Raw genomic sequence first — 22,877 nt, 5'->3', positions numbered from 1 at the left:
GCCACCACCCTTTAGTTCAGTGACCTTCGCCCGTAGTCAGCAAGAGTGAATGACTCACCAGATACTTGTTGTCTGTGAGGCTACACAAGAATAGATATTTCGTTAGTGGCTGTAAGTATTGTTTCATCTGCAGTTATATCAGTTAACATTTCAATAGTTTCCTAATGGTTACGTTAGTGATAAACATGTAAATTAGTTCTCGAGAGTGAACGTTTTATCTATTTGAACGGGGGATTTTTATACAGCCTGCATGTATTATTTTTTCCTGAAACAAGAAGAAATTCGAAGACGCAAAAAGAGTTGTATAAGAGTAGTTAACAAAAGGAAAAAAGAAGAAGAAAACGAAAATGTAAATGCTGAAATAAATTATGGTAGAGATCGAGTGAATAACATTTTGTCATGGGGCCTCCTCGATGGCGTAGTGATAACGTCGTCGCCTTGTAATCAGTGGATCCCGGGTTTGATACACGGTGGATGCACGTAGTGGTTAGTATCCCACTTTAAACTGAAGGTCGAGTCCAGATTAGCATATCTGTGCACCAAACCAAAACTAAGAAAGAAATTGTCACAGTGTAAGAAAATTTCATGTTCAACCAGATACGAAACAAAAGGGAATAATATATTGCAGGTTGGAGTTCACATCTGTAGCATCTAACCAGCACAATTATGAATCGCAACATATCGTATCAGATCCATTTTTATTATACATGTATGATAATATAAGGGAAGTAGAGGAAAGAGAAAACCAAGCGAAACACGGACGCCTTCTCCAGAATTTCAAATCTCGTTACGTAAGGCTCTGGGTTGGAGTCCCGAACAGGCATGACTTTCTTGTTCTTGCCCTTTTATCTGCTTCATTTCATCATAATTCATCGTTATGGTTTACCTGCAGGGAAAGAATAATGACAATAATTGCCAATACAAAGCCAATGACAAACAGAACAACTCGATTACGGAGGTGCCAAGAAGAAACGAGACTTGACAGTTTCTCCGTCTCTCGGTTTGTCGAATTGAAAATTGATCTCCCGTTCTCGGTCTCGATTAGTTAAATATAGAAATCGAAAATGTATGTGAATGAATATACATGTATTTTATATATTCCGGTTTTGTAGGAGATTTCGTGCGAGATGAAGTAAGTACTCTTCCATCGTATTTATTTTTATAATTTTTATTCCCTGTTCGATGATCGCGACGATAAGGACGAGTGACCATTACATGAAATTGATGACGAAATAGTCAAACACCCCCGACAAGAACGGTACTCAAACCCGGGAACTTTGGCGACAATATCGAATGTCAATCACTTAATGAGCTTGACCACCGAGCCTGCTTAATGTTGTTTCTGTCAGGTAATTCGTAATAGCTATCATTTGCTTCATAATTTATCTTATTGTTGTGATTAACCTGAATTCAAAGAATTAGTTGAAAGGCAAAAATGCAAGATTGAATGTCTCTGATGTTACTTCGTGCCGAATAATATGACGTGGTATTATGATATGAATTTATTAATCATATAATATGCCTATTCATTCCATTGATTGATCCCAATTGAGCACACAACATAGGCTATAATGTCCACTCCATGGAGGAGTGGTTAGCACAGCGCGCTACGATGCCATGGGTCCCTGGTTAGAATCTCGACTTGGGCGTGGGTGTCCTTGGTAAGTGTCCCTTCATCAATTTCATCACAGCATCACTCATCTTCATCGTCGCTATTTGCCAAAAGTGAAAGAATAGCAAATCTAAATAACAAACATCCAATCAAATCGATGATCTCTACCGATTTAATTCTATACGGTACCGAATTCCCACTTTATTACTGCATCTTAAGTCATTTTACAGCATCTCAATTGTTTTCCGATTCGAAAACATTTGGAATGTTGTTTTGTGCAGTTGATTGTGCATTGTTTCGTTGTTTGGATTGTTTAATTAACGTCGCATTAATTAGTTTTAGACCAATCGTGACGGGGGAAGCAAGAGCACAAAGGAAGCGAAAAAGACAAGGAAGAGACCACGGCTTTCTTTAAAGATAGCATCCCGTGAATACAACTCAAGTGACTGCAGAATATTATGAATAAAATTTATTTCGCTTTTTCCTTTTATTTCTATTTCAGTTATTTTACTTCGCTTTTCTTCCACCACTCGCGTTACTCGTGTCGGTGAGGAAGAATTATAAACTCGTGAAATGGACGATGGTACAAAAAAATATATGCCTCTCCCACGGTTCGAAACTGTCAGTACAAAATATTGTCTTATTTTAAAAATTTACGGGCAAATATGGGTTGTCACGTAGCAATTTTCGCTTATCTCTTTCTCAAGGGGTTCCATTGCCTCTCTGATGTCGTAGTGGTAACGTCTTCGCCATGTAATGAAAGGCTTCCGAATTCAATACCAAATAGAGAGGATTTGGTTCGGATCCCATTTTAATCTGTAGGTCCAGTACATGAACTGGACTTAAATAATTAACGTGTGGCATGTGGTCTGTGATGAGAACCATCATTTCAGCGAACCTTCTTGACAATGACTCTAATATCACTTGAAAGAATAGTATTTCCTTACGAGTAGCTTCGTCAAGAAACCAGTTCCTGAAATTTTCTTCTGGAGGCATCGTAGCACCCAGCTGTTTGTTGTGGCTGGGGCACGAGTCATGTGACTCATGCTATCAAAGCTCAATCCTTCCCGAGAACTCAGAATCACCAGGCAAACTTAAGCGAATATTTTGTTATTTGGGTTGCATAAACAACAGGCTTAAGACGTTACGAAATTCTACGTCCCGTGGCCCAGGTATTTTTTTCTAAGACTGTACATCATATTATAAATAACCCATTTACAAATTTAATATGATTCAGGAGTTGATAGAGGCATTTCGAACGTTTTCATTAATACTAGAGGCTGTTTATATTACAACGTAACATACCTTTCGATATGTGGGATCGAAATAGGGCAGTGTAGCTCATTCATCATTCAAACTCGCTGCTCATCGACAGCTTAATGGTAACGTGCGAGAGGTGATAAATATACACTTAAATGGCAAAACACAACACTTGAATTTTATACACCCTAAGATTGGATCAACAGGTAAATGGAAAAGTATACCTGTCTCCCCCTGGAGATGGACTTCCACGGTGAGCAATTATGATCGTGACTGTACGGTACATTGAGAGTTTGACTTACTGGACCCAACGTTTCCTCGCTCCGTCGTAGTCCTGCCCCTCTCAGTGTTCGCTCTAAAACTTGCTAATGACCTCTCCCCTCCCAGACATTTATTATGATCCATTTTACTAAGGAAATGCATGTCACAGTAAAAGCTAAAGCCAACATATAAAACACACATATCCGTCCCTGATGGTCTAGTGGTATCGTCGTCCCCTTGTTATCAAGGGGTCCCAGGTGGAGGCACATAGTGGCTCAAATCTCGCTTTAAATTGTAGATATTGTCGCGACTACCCTACCTGTACATAAAGTGGATTTAAAGCAAAGAAAAGCAACTAAAAAGAGACACATTATTTTTTAAAAAATAGTTTCCTGTTCTCCTTCATCTTAAACAAATATACAAACCGTAGAATTAGAAGTCAGAATGCAACACCAGCCTTTTCACTGTTTACGAAGGTACGTAGAAATCATTTCCACAATGAAAGAAACTACAATGAGATTATTCCACAGTAATTCAAAGAGTGCGATGAAGAACCTACTTACGGATATTGCGAAGCAATAAATAAAGACATGGTCAGATTTCATTTGTTAGTAAAAAGTTGTCATCTCGGAGTTTCTTACCTTAACTTCCATCTTCCCTCTGTGCTCCGTGATGTAGCCTCCCAAACTATCTAGTGATAATTTTGTCATATGCGTAATGTGGATTTTCATTGCTGAAAAATAATGTAATCAAATTAGGATATGATGTGTAATTGAGCATCGCTAAGTAATCAAACCATTAATTATGTAAAAAGATCTACGAGCATAATTCCTAAGTATGATTACATAAACTGTATTGTAGATACTTGCCAAAATTTGTAAGATATTTCCCGACTTTCATTTCACAAAAGAAATGAAACTAAAATGTTAAACGTTAATACGAGGGCTATTTTTTTCAAGGTCCGATCGGTCGCGAAATAAAAACTACCGTGAAATCGAAAATGTTTTTATTTGCAACATTTAGCTACCTACACCTTCCAGCTACTTCTCTACATAGTACCAACTTTCCAATACCCTCGTCACAGAAGGCAGCCGCCTGTGCTTTCAGCCAATTCTCTACGCTGGTCTGCAGCTCGTTGTCTGTGCCAAAATGCTGTCCTCCTAGCCAGCGTTTCATTGTGTAAAGAGATGAAACTCTGAGGGAGCCAAGTCTGGACTGTAAGGTGGGTGATCAAACACCTCCCATCGAAAACGCTGCAGGAGTGTCTGTGTTGCAGCTGCAGTGCGCGGCCTGATGACAACATTCCTCTTCGCTTGTTCTGAATTGCCCTTCGTAGACGTTGAAGCATCACGCTGTATGAGGCTGAGTGATGGTCGTGCCACGTTCCATGAATTCCACCATCAACACTCCTTTTCTGTCCCAGAACACAGTAGCCATATACTTTCTGATGGAGAAGGTTCGCTTGCACTTCTTTGGTTTACTCGGGGAATGGAAATGCATCCACTGTTTGGATTGCTCTTTTTGTTTCTTCATTTTCGAAATGGGCCCATGTCTCGTCTCCTGTGACAAATTTGTTCAAAAGATCCTTTCATTCGTCGATGAATTGCATCCCTCAGCATGAAGAAATCGATTGGCTGAACGCACTTCACACTTGGCGTGCGACTCCAATGTACTAGGCATGTTTCCGTGCACACTGCGCGCTTCGAACTGACACGTGCGACGTGACTCGATCAACGGGCATACTAGAGACACTGCGCAACACATCCGCGCACAGCTTCATCGGATTTTTAATGTTGTTTTTATTTCGCGACCGATCGGACCTTGATTAAAAAAAAATAGCCCTCGTATATTTATTTACAGTAAAACCTCGTTAATCGGCACCCCGAAAAGCCGGACTTCGCTTAATCTGGACAGACAAAAGGCAAAAAAAGCAGAATGGAAGATTTTAAATGTGGCTAGAAGTCAACACGAGAACTTCCCAAGAAAAGGCAGTCAATTCTGTTTCCCGCACACTTTGTACTATACTGTATAGTGTATTTAGGCCTATGCCCTTTAAATACACCATAATAAACGTGTTTTGTTGCTATAAAGGGAGTTTTAATGCACTTTCTACTGTTCTTTTAGGTTACTTCAGTTAATCCGGACTTTCGATAAACAGGTCAACTTATCCCCCCCATTAGTCCGCATTAAGGAGGTTTTACTGTACTTTAAATTCTTCGAGTAGGAACCATTTTAAACTGGATAGAAACAATTACGTTAAATGCCATTTACAAATAAACCAAACCAATAACAAAAGCAAGATGATGCAAATCTGAAGCGTATAAATACATTATTTATGTACAGTCACCGGCAATAATAATGGGACACCTGTGGTACTCCCTTCCCTGCAAGGTGTAATGTGTGTTGCCTAACTACTCGACCGTGGTAGAAGTTTCCATGGAAAGTTTGCTATTAAGATTTACTCATCGCCGTAGAGTTATGCAACACACATAACAACTTGCAGGGACGCGAGCATTTCAGGATCTATGTGTCTCATTTTTTTTGCCGGTGAGTGTATAGAAATCTGTGCACGTTTGACAGAAAAGTCGAGTAGGAGTTGAAAATATATATTTGGATTGAGATCTCATTGAAATGTTTATGTTAATCTGTGGAACATTGATCACTGTATCATTTGCCCCGGCTAGTTCCCTGCACTTTTTGACTCTCTATGCACTCACGATTTGATTTGATTTGATTTGTTTTATTTTACTTCGCTTTTTGTTCCACTTTTGGCTAATTTACGAAGATTGGAATGAGGGATGAAATGATTAAATTGATGAATGGACACTCACAAACATCCATGCGCAGGCCAGGAATCTATCCCGGGACCCCTAGCGTCGTAGCGCGATGTGCTAACCACTCCGCCACGGGGGCCGGTTCTGCACTCACGAGTCTAGTTGGTTACAAGGTGCAGGATCGTTGATTTGGTATCTGTACAGTTTTAATTACGTTTTGGAGCGTTGTAGTGTGCGGTGTATGTTAATGTGGTGCGTGCTAAGTAATCAAACGAATATTTAAAGCAGCAGACAAGACATTTGTTGAATCCTCTGAACTTGAACACCTTTATTCGTCTGCTTGGTTCAACGTCATTTCCTTGCACCAGCTCGGCACTGGGATTCACCTGCACAACAGCTAGTGTCAAAAAGTGCAGCGAACTACACCGGGTTATTGAAAACCTTGGGGTTCTTGTGTAACGTTTCCTGTTGCTTCTTCTTCGTCCAAGTACTCAGAATGAAAAATTCAAGTAGTGGGATGTTACATCTTGATCTTCCATTTATGATTTTATGTAATAATTCCGTTCTGCACAATTGTGGAATATGATTGTCTAATGTACCGATTTAGTTTTCAATAATTCAATACAGGTGAATTCATATCCAATTTTTCGAACATTTATTGTTAATTGCCAGCTTGTAAATGCAACTGCTTGTTGTAATTCACATTGTGTTTAATTTTTTTATGTAACTATTGAAAAAGACGCATGTCGATACGTTGAATATTGCAAACGTTCAGTCACTAAAAGGAAAAATACAGTTTCTTAAGTTCTATTATGAATGTTACTTAGATGGACAATCTGCAGGATTTAAATTTTAAATTTTTGTTTAGTTTTGTTACTTTTGAAGACTTTGCTTTAAATTGAAAATTGGGTTGTATTATTTTATTTTTGTTGTCTGAAGTTGCATTTCTACTTCTTGAATTGAACCGGGATGTAGCAGTATATGTTTTTTTTATAGGTTCGTTTTTCGACGTGGCAACACTGTTGCCCACGACAGCCAAGTGAACAGCTGACAGCGGCGTTATGCTCAGTGTGGTGTGCCATTTCACCATGAATAGACTTACGCCAGAACAACGCCTGCAAATTGTGCAACTGTATTACGAACATCATGATTCAGTGCGCGCAACGTACCGTGCGCTATGTCCAATCTATGGTCGACATAAGCGTCCATTCGAGCAAGTTATTCGACGAACCATGGAACGTTTTCGCACCACGCATACTCTAATTGATACGACGCATCCGCAGAGACGGCGTACAGTGCGCACCGAAGAAGTTGTTGCTGCTGTGGAGCTTAGTGTTCAGGAGGACCCGAATGAGTCTATTCGCCATCGTGCACAGCAATTGGAGCTGTGTCCATCCACTGTATGGAATATTTTGCGGGAAGATCTTGGTTTACGAGCGTACAAGATCCAACTCGTGCAAGAATTGAAGCCGCCTGACCACCGTATGCATCGTGAGTTCGGTGCCTGGGCCGAAACCGAGATTGTCCGTGATCCTCAGTTTCATCACAAAATTTTATTCAGTGATGAGGCCCATTTTTGGTTGAATGGCTACGCCAACAAGCAAAATTGCCGCATTTGGAGAGTCAAAAAACCACAAGCCATTCTTGAGACGCCGTTACATCCACAAAAAGTGACTGTCTGGTGTGCTTTATGGGCTGGTGGAATCATTGGTCCTTATTTCCTCAAAAATGCTCCCGGCCAGAACGTGACAGTCAATGGAGAGCGATGTCGATCCATGCTTCAGGACTTTTTCGTTCCCCTGTTGACTGCCATCAATGTGGAAGAGCTGTGGTTTCAACAGGACGGCGCAACATGCCACACAGCGGGCGCCACAATCACTTTATTGAAGGACACATTCGATGAGCGCATAATTTCGCGTCATGGACCTGTGAATTGGCCTCCAAGATCGTGTGACTTAACACCTTTAGATTATTTTCTGTGGGGATATGTGAAGTCGCTCGTCTACGTCGATAAACCTGAGACGATGGACGACTTGGAAGCCAACATTAGCAGCGTTATTGCCGATATCCGGCCCCAGCTGCTCGAAAAGGTGGTTGATAATTGGACTTCCAGATTGCGCTTTATTCGCGCCAGCCGCGGCGCCCATATGCCCGAAATCATCTTTAAACAATAATGGCATACAATTCTCTTTCCAATAAAGCCAATACCATGGCCAGTACCACGAGTTTCAGGTGTTTTGTTTCATGTTCATGTTCTATAAAAAACACCCCTTATTAATTACAGTAATATAACGAATACTGTTGTAAATACCTTTAATTGTGTGCTGAATTTATTTTTATGATGTGTTTTATTTTTATTTAAAAATCCAGGTTAAAAAGGAGTAGGTTAAAAACACGGATCTTGATGTAAACTGTAAACGGGTATATTGAAGGAGTTCAGAATTTACTCGCTAGGTGGCAGCAGATTGTGGCACTGTCACAAATAATGTGATTTTACTCAATAGATGGCTCTTGCTATGTCTGCGTGCATAGAGAGCAGGTAGTGGTATTTAAACGAATTATTACAACATTTTTTGATGGTTTGTGTGATGATTGCTGCGGCAATAGTTATGTGATAAATTTAAGGATTTACGTCATTTTTGTGAACTTAAATTGGAAAGAAAAGTGATTGACATGAGGGAGAAGGAGTGAGCATAAAATCTCTTGAAAATAGAAGAAGAAGAAAAAGGATAGACGGGAACCGGAACTGAAGGGAGGGACTTCCGGAAAAAAGTAAACAGAAGGGAAAGGCTGTCAAAGAAGATGATGGTACAGGAATCGAACGTTATCGGGATTGCAAAGATAGTGCCAATTCTTAAGCCTATCGCCTTTTAAGCACTATACTTTGAGAATCAAGTACATGTACTTATATTAAGGCGAACGTCCAACAGATCGGAAGATGAACGGAATTTTCAACGGGCGACAGTAGTCACATGGTTTGTATTGGTTGCAGAAATGTGAGTACAAATACTGCTTTTATCTGAATGTCAATTGGAGGGTTGTATTTGGAACTTTGAAAAAGTCACGTCCTGGTGTTCTACACATGCCGGCATATGTTTGGTGCGACTATGGCCATATTTCGTGTACTTTCCGCGTAAAATCCTGAAACATAACAAAGGGCATTGCGCTGTTATTTTGAAATGCTGCGAATTCGAGAATTGGATGAACTTTAAATCACTGGAAAGGAGTAAAATCTGGACTTATGTAGTGAAGAAGTTAGCATTTCCTATATCTGTATGTTAAAATGAAAATGGTGAATTTCGCTCTAGGTCATGTGACTTTTCTCGAGCGTTTGTGCAAGTACTAGTAGAGGCATGGAACCTCTCATAGCTAAGGACAGCTTTGAAATGTAAAACAAGTTGTTTGATAGCATGTTTTCGTGTAATAGTTAAATTTGAAATCTGTCTGATTTTCTTTTTGTAAGGAAGTCCATGTTGGGTGGCATATGTATGAAACATGCCAACTTGATTTGAGTGATTATTCAGATATGCTTGTTATATATAAAGGTGCAGGTGTGCCTTCTGAAAATCCGTAAGTTATTGAGCAGTTGCTTATGTGGAACATTTACATGAACAGTGACGGAAAGTCAGTAACTTTGGGGGTCAACGTCTTTGTGTCTAAAAGTGATTAATACTCTTCTTTGTCAATAAACGGGTATTTTTGAATCGCGGTGTGGTATTTCACCTAAAGGTTTTTCCCAGTGTATATTGTGTATGTTGTGTACTAATGACTGTCTTCCCTTCCAGGAGGGGGGGATTCTAGTTCGCACTGGTCATTTAAGGTAACGAAAAATCTATGCGAGTCATCATCAAGTAATGAGAGCGGTTCGGAGTAATTTTTGGTAAAACTAATTAAATTTCAGGAGAAGATTCGACCGTGGCACTTACCATTGCTACCTATGCTACAGGTTAGGCGAATGAAGACAGGTTTGTAGGTTTGATATATTGTTGGAAGTTAGGAAAAGGTCGGGAAGATAAATAGGGATGAATGGATGAGTGTTGGACAAGCCTATCATAGGGAATTCGTCATATAGAAGATTATGAGACTTAGTGGCTAAGTGGTTGCGGGTCTCTCTTTAAAAAAAAAAAAAAAAAAAAAAAAAAAAATCTAGTTGTGGGTAAAGATGGGTACAGAAGGGGATCCTGTGACCCTGGAGTCACTTCTAATGTTTATAAAAGATGGGAACGAACAGCTGAAAATTAGCTTAGGAAAAAGTAATGAGTCACTTAGGACAGAACTTAAGGACAGCTTAGAAAAAACTAATGAATCAGTAAGGGTTGAACTTCAAATGTATGGTGAGAGGCAAGAAAAAAATTGCCAAGATCTCAAACTGGAGTTGAAATCAGATATGTCTGAACTTAGGCAAAGGGGGGAGGATCTTCGGTTAAGCTTATCACAGTATAGAGTTGAGTGTATGTCAAGAGCAGAAGCGATGGAAAAAAGATGTGAATTGTTGTCTGAGAAAGTGGATAGTGAAATACAGGGAGTTCAAATGGCAATGGAAGATTTAAAGAGGAATCATAGGGAGCAGTTGATAGATTGGGAGGAACGGTTGCCGGGAAAAATAAAAGAGTGTTTGAATGCCAATTGGGATGCTGGGGTACCAATTGCAATAGAATCATGTACCTCTTCCAAAGTAATGGGGAATGAGTCGTGTAAGTTAAAGAAAGAAAATTCTTCATCAGATATGAACAAAAACGTGGGTTTGTCTCAAGCGAAAAGTAAAGTAGGAACTTCAGAGGAAGATGTCGTCGACTCTAAGGTCTTATTAACTCTTAAGACTTTGGAGGCCTCTATGACCACCTTTGCGGGAGCAATAGCTAGTTTGGAGGATAGGTTAGGTAGAATCAATGAACCATTGCAAAGTAAGGAAAGGATGAAGGAACGAAACACTAAGTACCTGCAAAATCAGGTGAAGTGGGGTAAGGAATACAAAGTGGAGAAAGTTACTTCCACTGATGGTTCAGGTCCGGATATTATTTTAGATAGTAGTAGGAATTTGGGATCGAATGAGATCGGTGTGAGCAGCATAGAATCCTCTAGTGAAGATGGAACTGTACGGGGCAAAAGAAGCTTTCTAAAAACTAGGCATCGAAAAACTAAATTGAAGTACTCAGAAGGGAAAAATTTAGATCAAAGCAAAGAGGTGGATGGGGTGAACTTGCATCTGGGGGGTGAGAAAGGGCATTTGGCCACAGCCACTCAGTCTCATAGTATTAAGCCTCAAGATTTACTAAAATTCCCTAAATTTAACGGTTTAATTACAGATGTAACGCCGACAGAGTTCATGGAGAAAGTAGAGGAACTTCTTGATTTATATGGGATATCGGAACAGTTGTATATAAAATATGTACCTAAGTTGTTGACTGATAGTGCCAAATTGTGGTATAATGAACAAAAGTTGAATCTGACTTCATATTCAGACTTCAAAAAGGAGTTTTTAGCGCATTATGAAAGCTCCCGATGGAGAAGTTCATGTTTGGCTAAAATACTCAACACACAATATGTAAAATCGTCGAATGAGTCTGTATTAAATTTCTTTTCAAAAAACTTCAAACTTTTACGGTCAATACAACCAAAGGCTGAAGAGTCTCACATCATAGCCCAACTTGGCACACTGTTGCCATATAAGTTGAAAGAGCATTTCGTTATGATGGACGTTAGTACTTTTTCAGATGCGATACATGTAATAGAAAATTATGAATCCTTGAGAGAAGTAATAGTTAAGAATGATCCAACGCTCAATCCCAAGTCCAAAACATTTAAAGGGGGAATTAGTAAAATCTCCGTCTCTCCAGCTGTAATGAATAAGTCGTTGACTCAGGAGAAAACTGATATGAATAGTCAGTTAAGTAGTGGTTGTGATAATTCACGCGTGAGTCCCAAACGATCTAGAACTTCGCAAAGCAGAGTTAGCAATTCAGAGGGTTTTTCTTCGGGAAACGAAATGCGACTCATGCCGAAGGGGGTGGCGTGAGTTGTCTTCGTGGTAATCCTCCTGTGAGTAGCGTTTCAGTGGGTGGCAAGAAGAGACCTGAGGATTGTGGTAATGGGGATGGTACACATCAGCCACTTTTAGAAGATAAGCAGCTGATTGGGGACAGTATGATGATCAGATTGGCTGAAAAATTTGGAGGGTACTCGGCGAAGTATGAAGGAGGAGTGAGAAGGATTGGTATGGCTGTAAGTGGACAAACGAGCGAGCATTTGAATCAAAGACTTCGATCGTGTTCAAAGGTAGCTGATTCCGTTGTAGTGTTGATAGGTACTAATGATGTCATGAAATTCGTGTCAATAGACAAAATTAAACGCAACCTGACTGAGACATTAAGTTTGCTGTCTGCTAGAACCAAAGAAATACATTGGCTCACGCTACCTCCAATACCTAGAACTATGTTAGATAAGTCGACGTATGGTAGGGAGAGATGGGAGGAGGTAAATAAACACATTCTTTCGTTTCATAATGGGGAAACGGTGAAGGTCTATGATATATCTCAGGTGTTCTTTGATTACAAAGGGAATATCAGGATAGATTTATTTGAGGAATTTTTAGGCAATCCAGCTAATCAAAAAATAGATAGGATTCACTGGAATCGCAAAGGTATGATCCAGGTGTTAAGTCAGTTGAGAGGACAGGAAGTCTTTAAGGCAGTCGGTAAAAATGAATCGAATTATAATTTTCAGACCAGGAATAATGGCAAAGTAGACTCAAGTGTTTATAGCTCGAACAGGGTCGAAAACCGCGACGGTTCGGGAAACTACTCGGGTACTCTCACCAACAAGCAGGGGGTGAGAGGGAATTGAACAACCCTGCTATATTTTTTGTACATATGGATGATGATAGTAGTGAAAATGATGAAGTCAGTTCAAATGAGATTCTTGCACCGATAAATGTAAAATTTTGTAAAAGGGCTTCTGCCTTGGTAAAGATCACCATACTTGATCAGCAATTTGTAGCTTTATGCGATAGTGGAGCTGAGGTCTCAATTATGTCGTTCAATGTTTGGAAGAGATTATCATCTTTAATTTCAAGGCCCAGATTGGAGTCCGCAAAAGGCATAAAACTAGTCGACTACTCCGGTTCCAAATCTAAGATGACAGAGGGTCTTGCTCAAATGTTGATTAACCTAGGGGGGTGTAACCTTTATGTACAGTTTGTGGTGGTAAAGAAATTGAATGTAGATATAATTTTAGGATTGGATGTGATATATGGGGTTCAGGGAGAATTGAACTTTGATCGGAATGCTTTCTTCTATAATACACCCAATGGAAGAATTTTTCAACGCTTCGTTCCACTCCAGGAACTTTGTAACATGGATCAAGGGTTAGGGGTAAGAGAAGTTTCTCTAGAATCGCTGTCCCATGGAGAGGAGGTGGTGGATTTCGAGTCTAAGATAGAACGCGACCATTGCTTAAAGGAACAACAACGTCAAATTTTTCTGGATATGTTAAAATCTTTCGGATCCATATTTTCAGAAAAGCCAGGTCTTTGTACGGAATACGAGCATAAAATGGAGTTGGACACTGACCAACCGGTCGTGACTAGAAATTATCCAATACCTCTAGCTTATCGGGAGAAGGTCAGGAATCAAATACAACTGATGCTCTCTTGGGATATCATTGAATTGTCAGAATCCACATATCATTCTCCCCTCCTAGTAGTCCCAAAACCAAATGGAGACATAAGATTATGTGTCGACTTGAAAAAATTGAACCAACATGTACGGTTGAAACAATTAGCACCATTAAAAATTGAGGAATTGTTGTCCTCTTTTCAAAATTGTAAGTATTTGACTTCACTTGATCTTGGAAACGCGTACTGGCAAGTTTCGTTACACCCAGATAGCCGAAAATATACGGCCTTTTCGTTTGAAGGAGTGTTATATCAATTTCGACGGGTGGTATTCGGATCGGTGAATGGAACGGCAGTTTTTGTCGACGTCATGAATAGAGTATTAGGTTCTTATTCAGACTTTGTGGTAATTTATGTCGATGATATTATCATCAAGTCTCAAGATTTTGAGTCACACGTAAAACATGTTAGCATGGTCCTTTCCAGGTTGAGAAAGGCTGGTTTCACTTTGAAGTTGAGTAAATGTAGGTTCGTTGTAAGTGAATTGAAGTTCCTGGGACACTTGATTAGCACGGAAGGTTATAAAAAGGACCCGAGTTATGTTGAAAGTATTCTCAATTTGGTGAGACCGAGTAATTTGAAACAATTGCAAAGAGTATTAGGTTCCTTTAATTGGCTTTCCAAATATGTTCGGAACTTTGCTTCAGTGGCATGTCCTCTTTATGACTTACTCAGGCAGAAGACAAAGTGGAAATGGACAGATGAAGCCGAAAGGTCCTTTGAGAAACTAAAAGCTTTAGTGGCCCAGGAAGTTGTATTGAATTACCCGGATTTTGAGCAGACGTTTTACATTCAAACTGATGCATCATTAATAGGCATTGGCGGATATTGTTATCAAGTCAAGGGGGGTGATATGAGACCACTAGGATTTGTAAGCCGATTGCTTAAGTCTTATGAAAAGGCGTACACTTCTACCGAAATTGAGGTACTGGCTATTCTGTATACTATCAGCAAATTCGCTACATATCTAAAGGGCAGAAGATTCATAATTGTCACTGATCATAAATCTCTGACATGGCTGGAATCCGCTCACACCTGGAATGCCAGATTGACTCGATGGTTTCTGCAAATTCAGCAGTATTCATTTCAAGTGGTGTATTGTAAAGGTTCAGAGAACGTGCTAGCGGATTTACTCAGTCGAAATTTACCAGATGCTGATGACTTTCATTATTTGGTTAACATTGCTGCCTTCACAAGAGTAGAACAAGATATTTTCCCATCAAAATTTCTAATCGAAGCCCAGTCGGAAGATATCACACTTAATGAAATAATCAAATATTTGAGAGGAGATGAGGACAAAAGGGACACTCGTTCGAGAACATGGAATCAAACATATTGCTTGAAGGATGAGATATTATGCATCAAAGATTTTCATAATATGTCTAAGGTTCGAGTTTGTGTTCCTGTGAAGATGATTGGTAAAATACTGATTCACTACCATGACGAGCAAGGGCATTTTGGTGCCGCAAAAACTTTGGCTCGCATTTATCAGTCTTTCTTCTGGAAAGGGATGAGATCAGACGTAAAATCATACGTTAGAGACTGCGAAACATGTTTGCGCACCAAGCCAAATAAGCACCCAGCTAAGTTCCAAGCCCGAACACATGTCACTGACAAGCCCGGTCAAGACCTGTTCTTAGATTTACAGGGACCCTTTGCTTCTGGTCCAAAGAGAGAGAGATTTCTATTCACGATTTTGGACTCGGCCTCTAGGTATCTCGTTGCTTACCCAATAGTTAACAGTAATGCTAAGACCGTTGTCAATAAATTGGTAAATGTTTATTTTGTGCATTTGGGAGTACCGAAAAGAATTATTGCTGATAATGGTCCACAATTTCGATCAAACTACTTTCAAGAATCAATGAAAGCTTGGGGGGTGAATGTTTTATACATACCGGTTTATCACCCTAGTACTAATATGGTCGAGCGATACCACTCAGAGCTGAACAGACTTATGAGAGTGCTATGCTCAAGCAATCATGCAAAATGGCCAGAAAGGGTGGCTCAAGCTTTGCATCTATTGAATAGTTCAATTTCTTCCCAAACGGGATATTCTCCGGAAGAGTTGCGATTGAACGTGACTAGGGGGATTCTCGATTCGCCAATAGTAGATCATGTACCAGACAATGGTACCTGGAACGCTAAATTATTGATGGCAAATCTTACTAGTTCTGGTAAACGGAAGAAAAGACTCCAAAAACTCAACCAGGAAAAGGTAAATCATTCAGTCATTAGGGAAGGCGATCTAGTTTTTATCAAAAGTCATGCTCTTGGGAACTTGGGTGAAAAGGTAATTAAAAAATATTGCGAGTTGTTCCTTGGTCCTTACCTATGCATAGTAAACAATCACAATTCTACTTTGGAATTGGTGGATTGTAACACAGGTGAGCGGATCACGAACCAATCCATAGAAAATAGTAAACTATGGAAATGTTCTCAGGACAAACGACTTAAATGGATTGACAAAATGTTGAATTCGGGTTTCATAGATGAAAATCAGTTCGATCGCGTGGTAACTGACTTTGCCAAGTCAAAGGATCACGTGAGAAATGATTCGGAGTAAGGTCTAGGAGACAAGGATGGGAGTGGGTTAACTGACTCTGGTGGGCCAAGTAAAATCTTACCTGCGGCGGGTTAGTAACCAAGTAGGGAAGATAATGCGGCGGGCTAGCACAGAGATCGGTGGTCTAGCTCCTTTCCTCTCAGTTATTCCAGTGCTTCAATATTCATAAGTCATATGAGCACTTGAAGTTCTTGCACCTGAGGGAATGCAAGATTTTGTACAATTGAGAGAGTAAATGTTATGAATATGATAGAGTTTGGAGCTAAGTATTGTTGTAAAATGATTAAACTGTGAAGCGATGTATTGAATAAATCTTAAATTTGAAATGAGAGGTGTAGTGCACTGTCGATGTATGGTTGCAATGGGTTCAATGAAGGCCTCGGATCTTCTTCCTCTGTTTCGAAAATTAGGGAAAGCATACTCAGGTACTCAAGGTCCTTGAAGCTTAAGGGGCAAAATTGGCTAAAAATTCTTTGTGAAGGGGGTAACGCAGTTGCGAGTTTCAAGCTAGATAGTGCCCGCGGCGGACTATTAGTCAAGTGGACATCACCTTGCGGAGGAGCGGTACGTGACTGGATATTCCATTCCTGAATTAATGCTTGTAGAGATGCTCAAGCAAGTAATGACCGGTACGAACTGAGAATCCCAACTCTCGAGGGAGATCTCCAAAAATGGTCAGTATAATGAATAATTTGGATATATGTAAAGTAATTTAATCTTTATGTTTGGTAAATAGTCTGGTCTGGTATTAGAGACCTGGGTACAAATGATGTAGTGTGATGGTGTGAGGTAATTTGAATGGGTTCTGCCCATGTTGGGCGCCAATTATAACGAATACTGTTGTAAATACCTTTAATTGTGTGCTGAATTTATTTTTATGATGTGTTTTATTTTTATTTAAAAATCCAGGTTAAAAAGGAGTAGGTTAAAAACACGGATCTTGATGTAAACTGTAAACGGGTATATTGAAGGAGTTCAGAATTTACTCGCTAGGTGGCAGCAGATTGTGGCACTGTCACAAATAATGTGATTTTACTCAATAGATGGCTCTTGCTATGTCTGCGTGCATAGAGAGCAGGTAGTGGTATTTAAACGAATTATTACAACATTTTTTGATGGTTTGTGTGATGATTGCTGCGGCAATAGTTATGTGATAAATTTAAGGATTTACGTCGTTTTTGTGAACTTAAATTGGAAAGAAAAGTGATTGACATGAGGGAGAAGGAGTGAGCATAAAATCTCTTGAAAATAGAAGAAGAAGAAAAAGGATAGACGGGAACCGGAACTGAAGGGAGGGACTTCCGGAAAAAAGTAAACAGAAGGGAAAGGCTGTCAAAGAAGATGATGGTACAGGAATCGAACGTTATCGGGATTGCAAAGATAGTGCCAATTCTTAAGCCTATCGCCTTTTAAGCACTATACTTTGAGAATCAAGTACATGTACTTATATTAAGGCGAACGTCCAACAGATCGGAAGATGAACGGAATTTTCAACGGGCGACAGTAGTCACATGGTTTGTATTGGTTGCAGAAATGTGAGTACAAATACTGCTTTTATCTGAATGTCAATTGGAGGGTTGTATTTGGAACTTTGAAAAAGTCACGTCCTGGTGTTCTACACATGCCGGCATATGTTTGGTGCGACTATGGCCATATTTCGTGTACTTTCCGCGTAAAATCCTGAAACATAACAAAGGGCATTGCGCTGTTATTTTGAAATGCTGCGAATTCGAGAATTGGATGAACTTTAAATCACTGGAAAGGAGTAAAATCTGGACTTATGTAGTGAAGAAGTTAGCATTTCCTATATCTGTATGTTAAAATGAAAATGGTGAATTTCGCTCTAGGTCATGTGACTTTTCTCGAGCGTTTGTGCAAGTACTAGTAGAGGCATGGAACCTCTCATAGCTAAGGACAGCTTTGAAATGTAAAACAAGTTGTTTGATAGCATGTTTTCGTGTAATAGTTAAATTTGAAATCTGTCTGATTTTCTTTTTGTAAGGAAGTCCATGTTGGGTGGCATATGTATGAAACATGCCAACTTGATTTGAGTGATTATTCAGATATGCTTGTTATATATAAAGGTGCAGGTGTGCCTTCTGAAAATCCGTAAGTTATTGAGCAGTTGCTTATGTGGAACATTTACATGAACAGTGACGGAAAGTCAGTAACTTTGGGGGTCAACGTCTTTGTGTCTAAAAGTGATTAATACTCTTCTTTGTCAATAAACGGGTATTTTTGAATCGCGGTGTGGTATTTCACCTAAAGGTTTTTCCCAGTGTATATTGTGTATGTTGTGTACTAATGACTGTCTTCCCTTCCAGGAGGGGGGGATTCTAGTTCGCACTGGTCATTTAAGGTAACGAAAAATCTATGCGAGTCATCATCAAGTAATGAGAGCGGTTCGGAGTAATTTTTGGTAAAACTAATTAAATTTCAGGAGAAGATTCGACCGTGGCACTTACCATTGCTACCTATGCTACAGGTTAGGCGAATGAAGACAGGTTTGTAGGTTTGATATATTGTTGGAAGTTAGGAAAAGGTCGGGAAGATAAATAGGGATGAATGGATGAGTGTTGGACAAGCCTATCATAGGGAATTCGTCATAGTAAAAACAAAGAAATATCTATACCTTGGCCAGGATTCGAACGCAGAACCCTCTGGATTTCCACGAGTTGCGCTTGTGGTGTGTTATTATTATCTATGGGGTGCTAATCCCGGCCTCTACTAACATTTAGAACATGACATACTCGGTCCAATGTTGTCAATACTGATTGGAATCCAAATGTAATTTCGGGTGTCATCAATAGTAGGACGAGAGTGTGCTCCAGCCCAAGCTAATTTATAAAGCGGCCCATACACCTGCCTAAAATACTTCGAAGTTATTACCTACATTTTGCAATTGACGTAGAAATCCGACAGTATTTGTGGAACTGCGGATGTTACGCACCGTAATTTTCCTACGCACCCCCGTAATTTTCATACGGCCCAAAAGTTTAGGAGGCCTTAACTTTTCTGCGTGTACACGTGCGTAACGGCGGTTGGGGATGCAAGGGCAGGTTGGGATTGGAAGAAACCAGCGGAGATAATTGTCCTGCTCTTCCCTCGGCCAAGACTGAACTATTGTGAACAACGATAATCCGTGAGGTACCACCCCTGAAAGGTCGGTCCCTGGGGACACCCTTTGTAGATAAAAGGTTGTACGGGACTACCTGAGCTTGTGCTTTGAAGTACTGGGCTCCAAGGGATGAAAATGCACAGTGTGTGTGTCGGCAATCTGGCGTGACTTACTTGCGGATTTACGTTGCGTATTTTGCAAGGTATTTGGGCCGCTTTATAGAGCTAGAAACACAGACACACAGACACAGAAGAACAGAGGCAGAAATAGATAGAATGAAAATGAGAGAAATAAAAATGAAGGAGTAGTGAAGAAAGGTAAAGAAATAGAGAAGAGGAAGATAAAACATGGAAAAATAGAATAAAGAAAAATATAAATAGAGGAAGAAATATGGTGAGAGGAACAGACCAATAAAGAGGGAGAGAGAGAGAAAGGGGAGAAGAAACAGTGTACACTGAAAAGATATGCAGAGAAAGAGAATAAAAAAGAGGGAGAGAATGAAAAAGACAGAAAAGGAGGGGGAAACAGAGTACAGGGGAAAGTTAAGGAGAATAACAGCATAGAGAGAAAGACAGAGAGAGAAGACAGGTGACGCAATGTACTCATTGGAAAGATAGGGAGAAAGAGGGAATAAAAAGAGATAGTTAGAAAGAATGGAAAAGAGAAGAAAAATTAAGAGAGTGAGCAAGCGAATCTTTGCACATGGCCACCGAACCAGAACTCAGAATATATTTCGTCCACCCTCGAGCCTAGTCGAACGACGATATCACTGGCGCTCACTCAAGTAGTAACTTACTAAAAACACACGTTTGTAACACTTTTATGATGCTTAGCTTATTCCTTGCGAAACATTCTAAGCACCAACAGCGCTGTGGTAGGCTGTACCTGTACTGAATGGATACTTTTATCATGTTAAAGAGTCAGTGTACGAGGAAATGTAACGCACAATTATTTTTAAGTGATATGATAGGTATATTATATTTTTCATTCAGTCTTGAAATAAATTCTATAATTTATACTATGTTACCATTGTTAGTAGTATTGCTATTTTTCTTTACCATTTCTTGAATAATTATTTCTTGTTCGTTGTAAGAATGAAGTGACTGTAAACAAATACACGTGGATTGTGATAAATTCTATTGGTCATTCCAATGGCAGCTGTAAGAATAAAGTGCATGTAATATAACCATACTACTCAACGTGGCTGTTGTATTGAAGTTTTGGGACCTTGTAAGTATGAGCTGTGCAACTAGAGCCAACGGGGGGGGATTACACTAGACCTAACACATAGAAAAGGCATTATTTAGTTACGTGGTTTTGTTTACACTACCTTTGTTCTTACAGTGGATGGATAATAGTTAATTGATGCACTGCATGATAATTGTGATAACATTTTTAATGTGCGGAATATTATAGCCACTTCTTTGATTTGTTTTATGGTAACATTTAGGGAAAGATAAATCCAGATATCTTCTGTTTGGGCTTAACATGAAATACAGTAAAACCTCGTTAATACGGACCCCGATAAGCCGGACTTCGCTTAATCTGGACAGGCAAAAGGCGAAAAAAAGCAGCATGCTTTCGGAAGAAGCCGCATTGACACAGGAATACCCTTGTACTGCATTGCATGTACAGTATTGCTTTACATTTTACTGTACTGTATAGTGTATTTAGGTCTATGCCCTTTAAATACACCATAATAAACGTGTTTTGATGCTATAAACGGAGTCTTAATGCATAACGAGGTTTTACTGTATACCGTAGAGTTTGTGGCAGACAGAAATGTATTTGAAAAATATCAGAAGCGATGGTGGCTAACTAGAAACCGCAACTGAGATATACTCTGTTACGGCAATCTTTGTAGCGAGCGAACGAAAAGAAGTCTCTACGCAGGTAGTAACTCGAGGGGGCTCATCCAATGAACAAGTGCGACGAACGGGATTGTGTGGAGGGGGAAGATGCGACTGCAGTTGCCAGCCTTTACAGCGGCGTGTAGCTACTGCTTCGCTCCGCCCACTCGCTTCTTCCCGGTATGCGCAGGTTTGCTCCTGAGATTCCCGGGATAGTGTATAGTAGCAGGGAGATAGAAATGAGTTCCCACATTTTAAATTTTGTTACGCTGAAAGCATGTTGGATATTATTATTACTCGTATTATTATCGTTATTATTAATTTGATTATCGTAGGGCTATATTAATGGGCTTGACACCCAATCTTAAAGATATGTACAAGGTACGCCCATAAAGAAATCGAACTGTTAAAAAAAGTGCCGTATTCTGGCAACACTGCAAAGAGCTATATATAAACTTCCCGTCAGTGCATGTTTCAACCTGTTACAGGCAGTCCGTATCGGGGCAAGCGTCGGTCAGATACAGGTCGTGTACAGGCGAAGTACGATATACGCGTACCAAGATGGAACAACGTGTTACAAATTGGGTAAATCGTTTACCGAAACGTCAGATGATGATATGGGCAGTGTATGGTGAAGCAGAATTATCAAGAACACAGGTGTATAAGTGGTACAGTGAGATCCATGAGTATTACCGTGCAAATTGTGCATCACCATGTTCGTGCATTTTATTTGACCCAATAAGAGCTTCAATAATTAAAACAAAACTCAAAACAAGCTGTTGACAACTTCTGCACCAGCATACATAAAAATGCATTGCTTAAGAACACACAGAATGTAAGAGAAAAATTAATGAAAATAGTCATGGACAATTTGCAAGGTAATACTCATGGATCCCACTGTACGTACAATAGTTTCAGAGGTGGACATGAAAGTGTCGAGGATGAACCAAGATCAGAACGCCCTTCAACGTCAAGGAATGATGACAATGTGGAGAAAGTTCCCAAGGACTGATCCACCATGAATTTGTTCGTGGAAACCAAACAATCAATCAGTGGTATTACAAGGAACTGCTTGGTCGACTCAGAAACAGGATGAAGCGGGTTAGGAAGGACCTCTGTGATTATGGCCAATGGTTTCTGTTGCACGATAATGCTCGGCCTCATACCGCATTGTCTGTACAACAATACCTTGCTAAGCATTCAGTGACAGTGATAAATCACCCTCCATATTCTCCGGACTTATGGCCTGCCGATTTTTCCTTTATCCCAAGCTTAAGATGGCTATGAAAGAGCGAAGATTTGACGACGTCGCGGACATTAAATTAAAAGTTACGCGTATTTTGCGAACACTTACTGTCAATGACTGTCACCAGTGTTTCCAAGACCTGTACAAACGCTGGTCAAAGTGTATTGCTTCCTCTGTTGACTATTTTGAACGAGATAAAGACATTTTAAGGTTAATTACTTGTTTCCTTTCCTAAAAAAAAGTTCGGTTTCTTTATGGGCGAACCTTAAAAATAAGCTATCCAAGATGTCTTTAAATTCTTCGAACAATAATTAAATTAATACATGCCACATTATCGAAAAATAATGCAGACTATGCATTTATAAGTGTTTACAAAACGATAATCGTAACAAGAAGAATCTGACTCCAAGAGAGAACCAAATGCATCAAATCTATTTGATGCACCAGAAACGCATGAATTGATGCACTAAAGTTTGTTTGCTTGCTTTTGCCGAAATCAGGTTTACAATGTGATGCATTTC

At 39.7% G+C, this 22,877-nt stretch overlaps 1 protein-coding gene across 1 annotated transcript in view; it reads right to left on the bottom strand.

Annotated features, from left to right (window-relative positions):
• The window catches only part of LOC145987102 (uncharacterized), a 115,015-nt gene that overhangs the window by 5,792 nt on the left and 86,346 nt on the right, over positions 1-22,877 (bottom strand). The window contains exon 12 of the mRNA XM_083121577.1: positions 3,775-3,866. Within this exon, the coding sequence (XP_082977703.1) occupies positions 3,775-3,866 (92 nt within the window). The remainder of the gene's footprint in view (positions 1-3,774; positions 3,867-22,877) is intronic.

The sequence above is a fragment of the Lepisma saccharinum genome, chromosome 4, assembly GCF_977018435.1.
Source record: "Lepisma saccharinum chromosome 4, izLepSacc3.1, whole genome shotgun sequence".
NCBI classification, from domain to species: domain Eukaryota; kingdom Metazoa; phylum Arthropoda; class Insecta; order Zygentoma; family Lepismatidae; genus Lepisma; species Lepisma saccharinum.
Note: the sequence above shows the minus strand (reverse complement) of the source record. Positions and strands in the feature narration are given on the sequence as shown.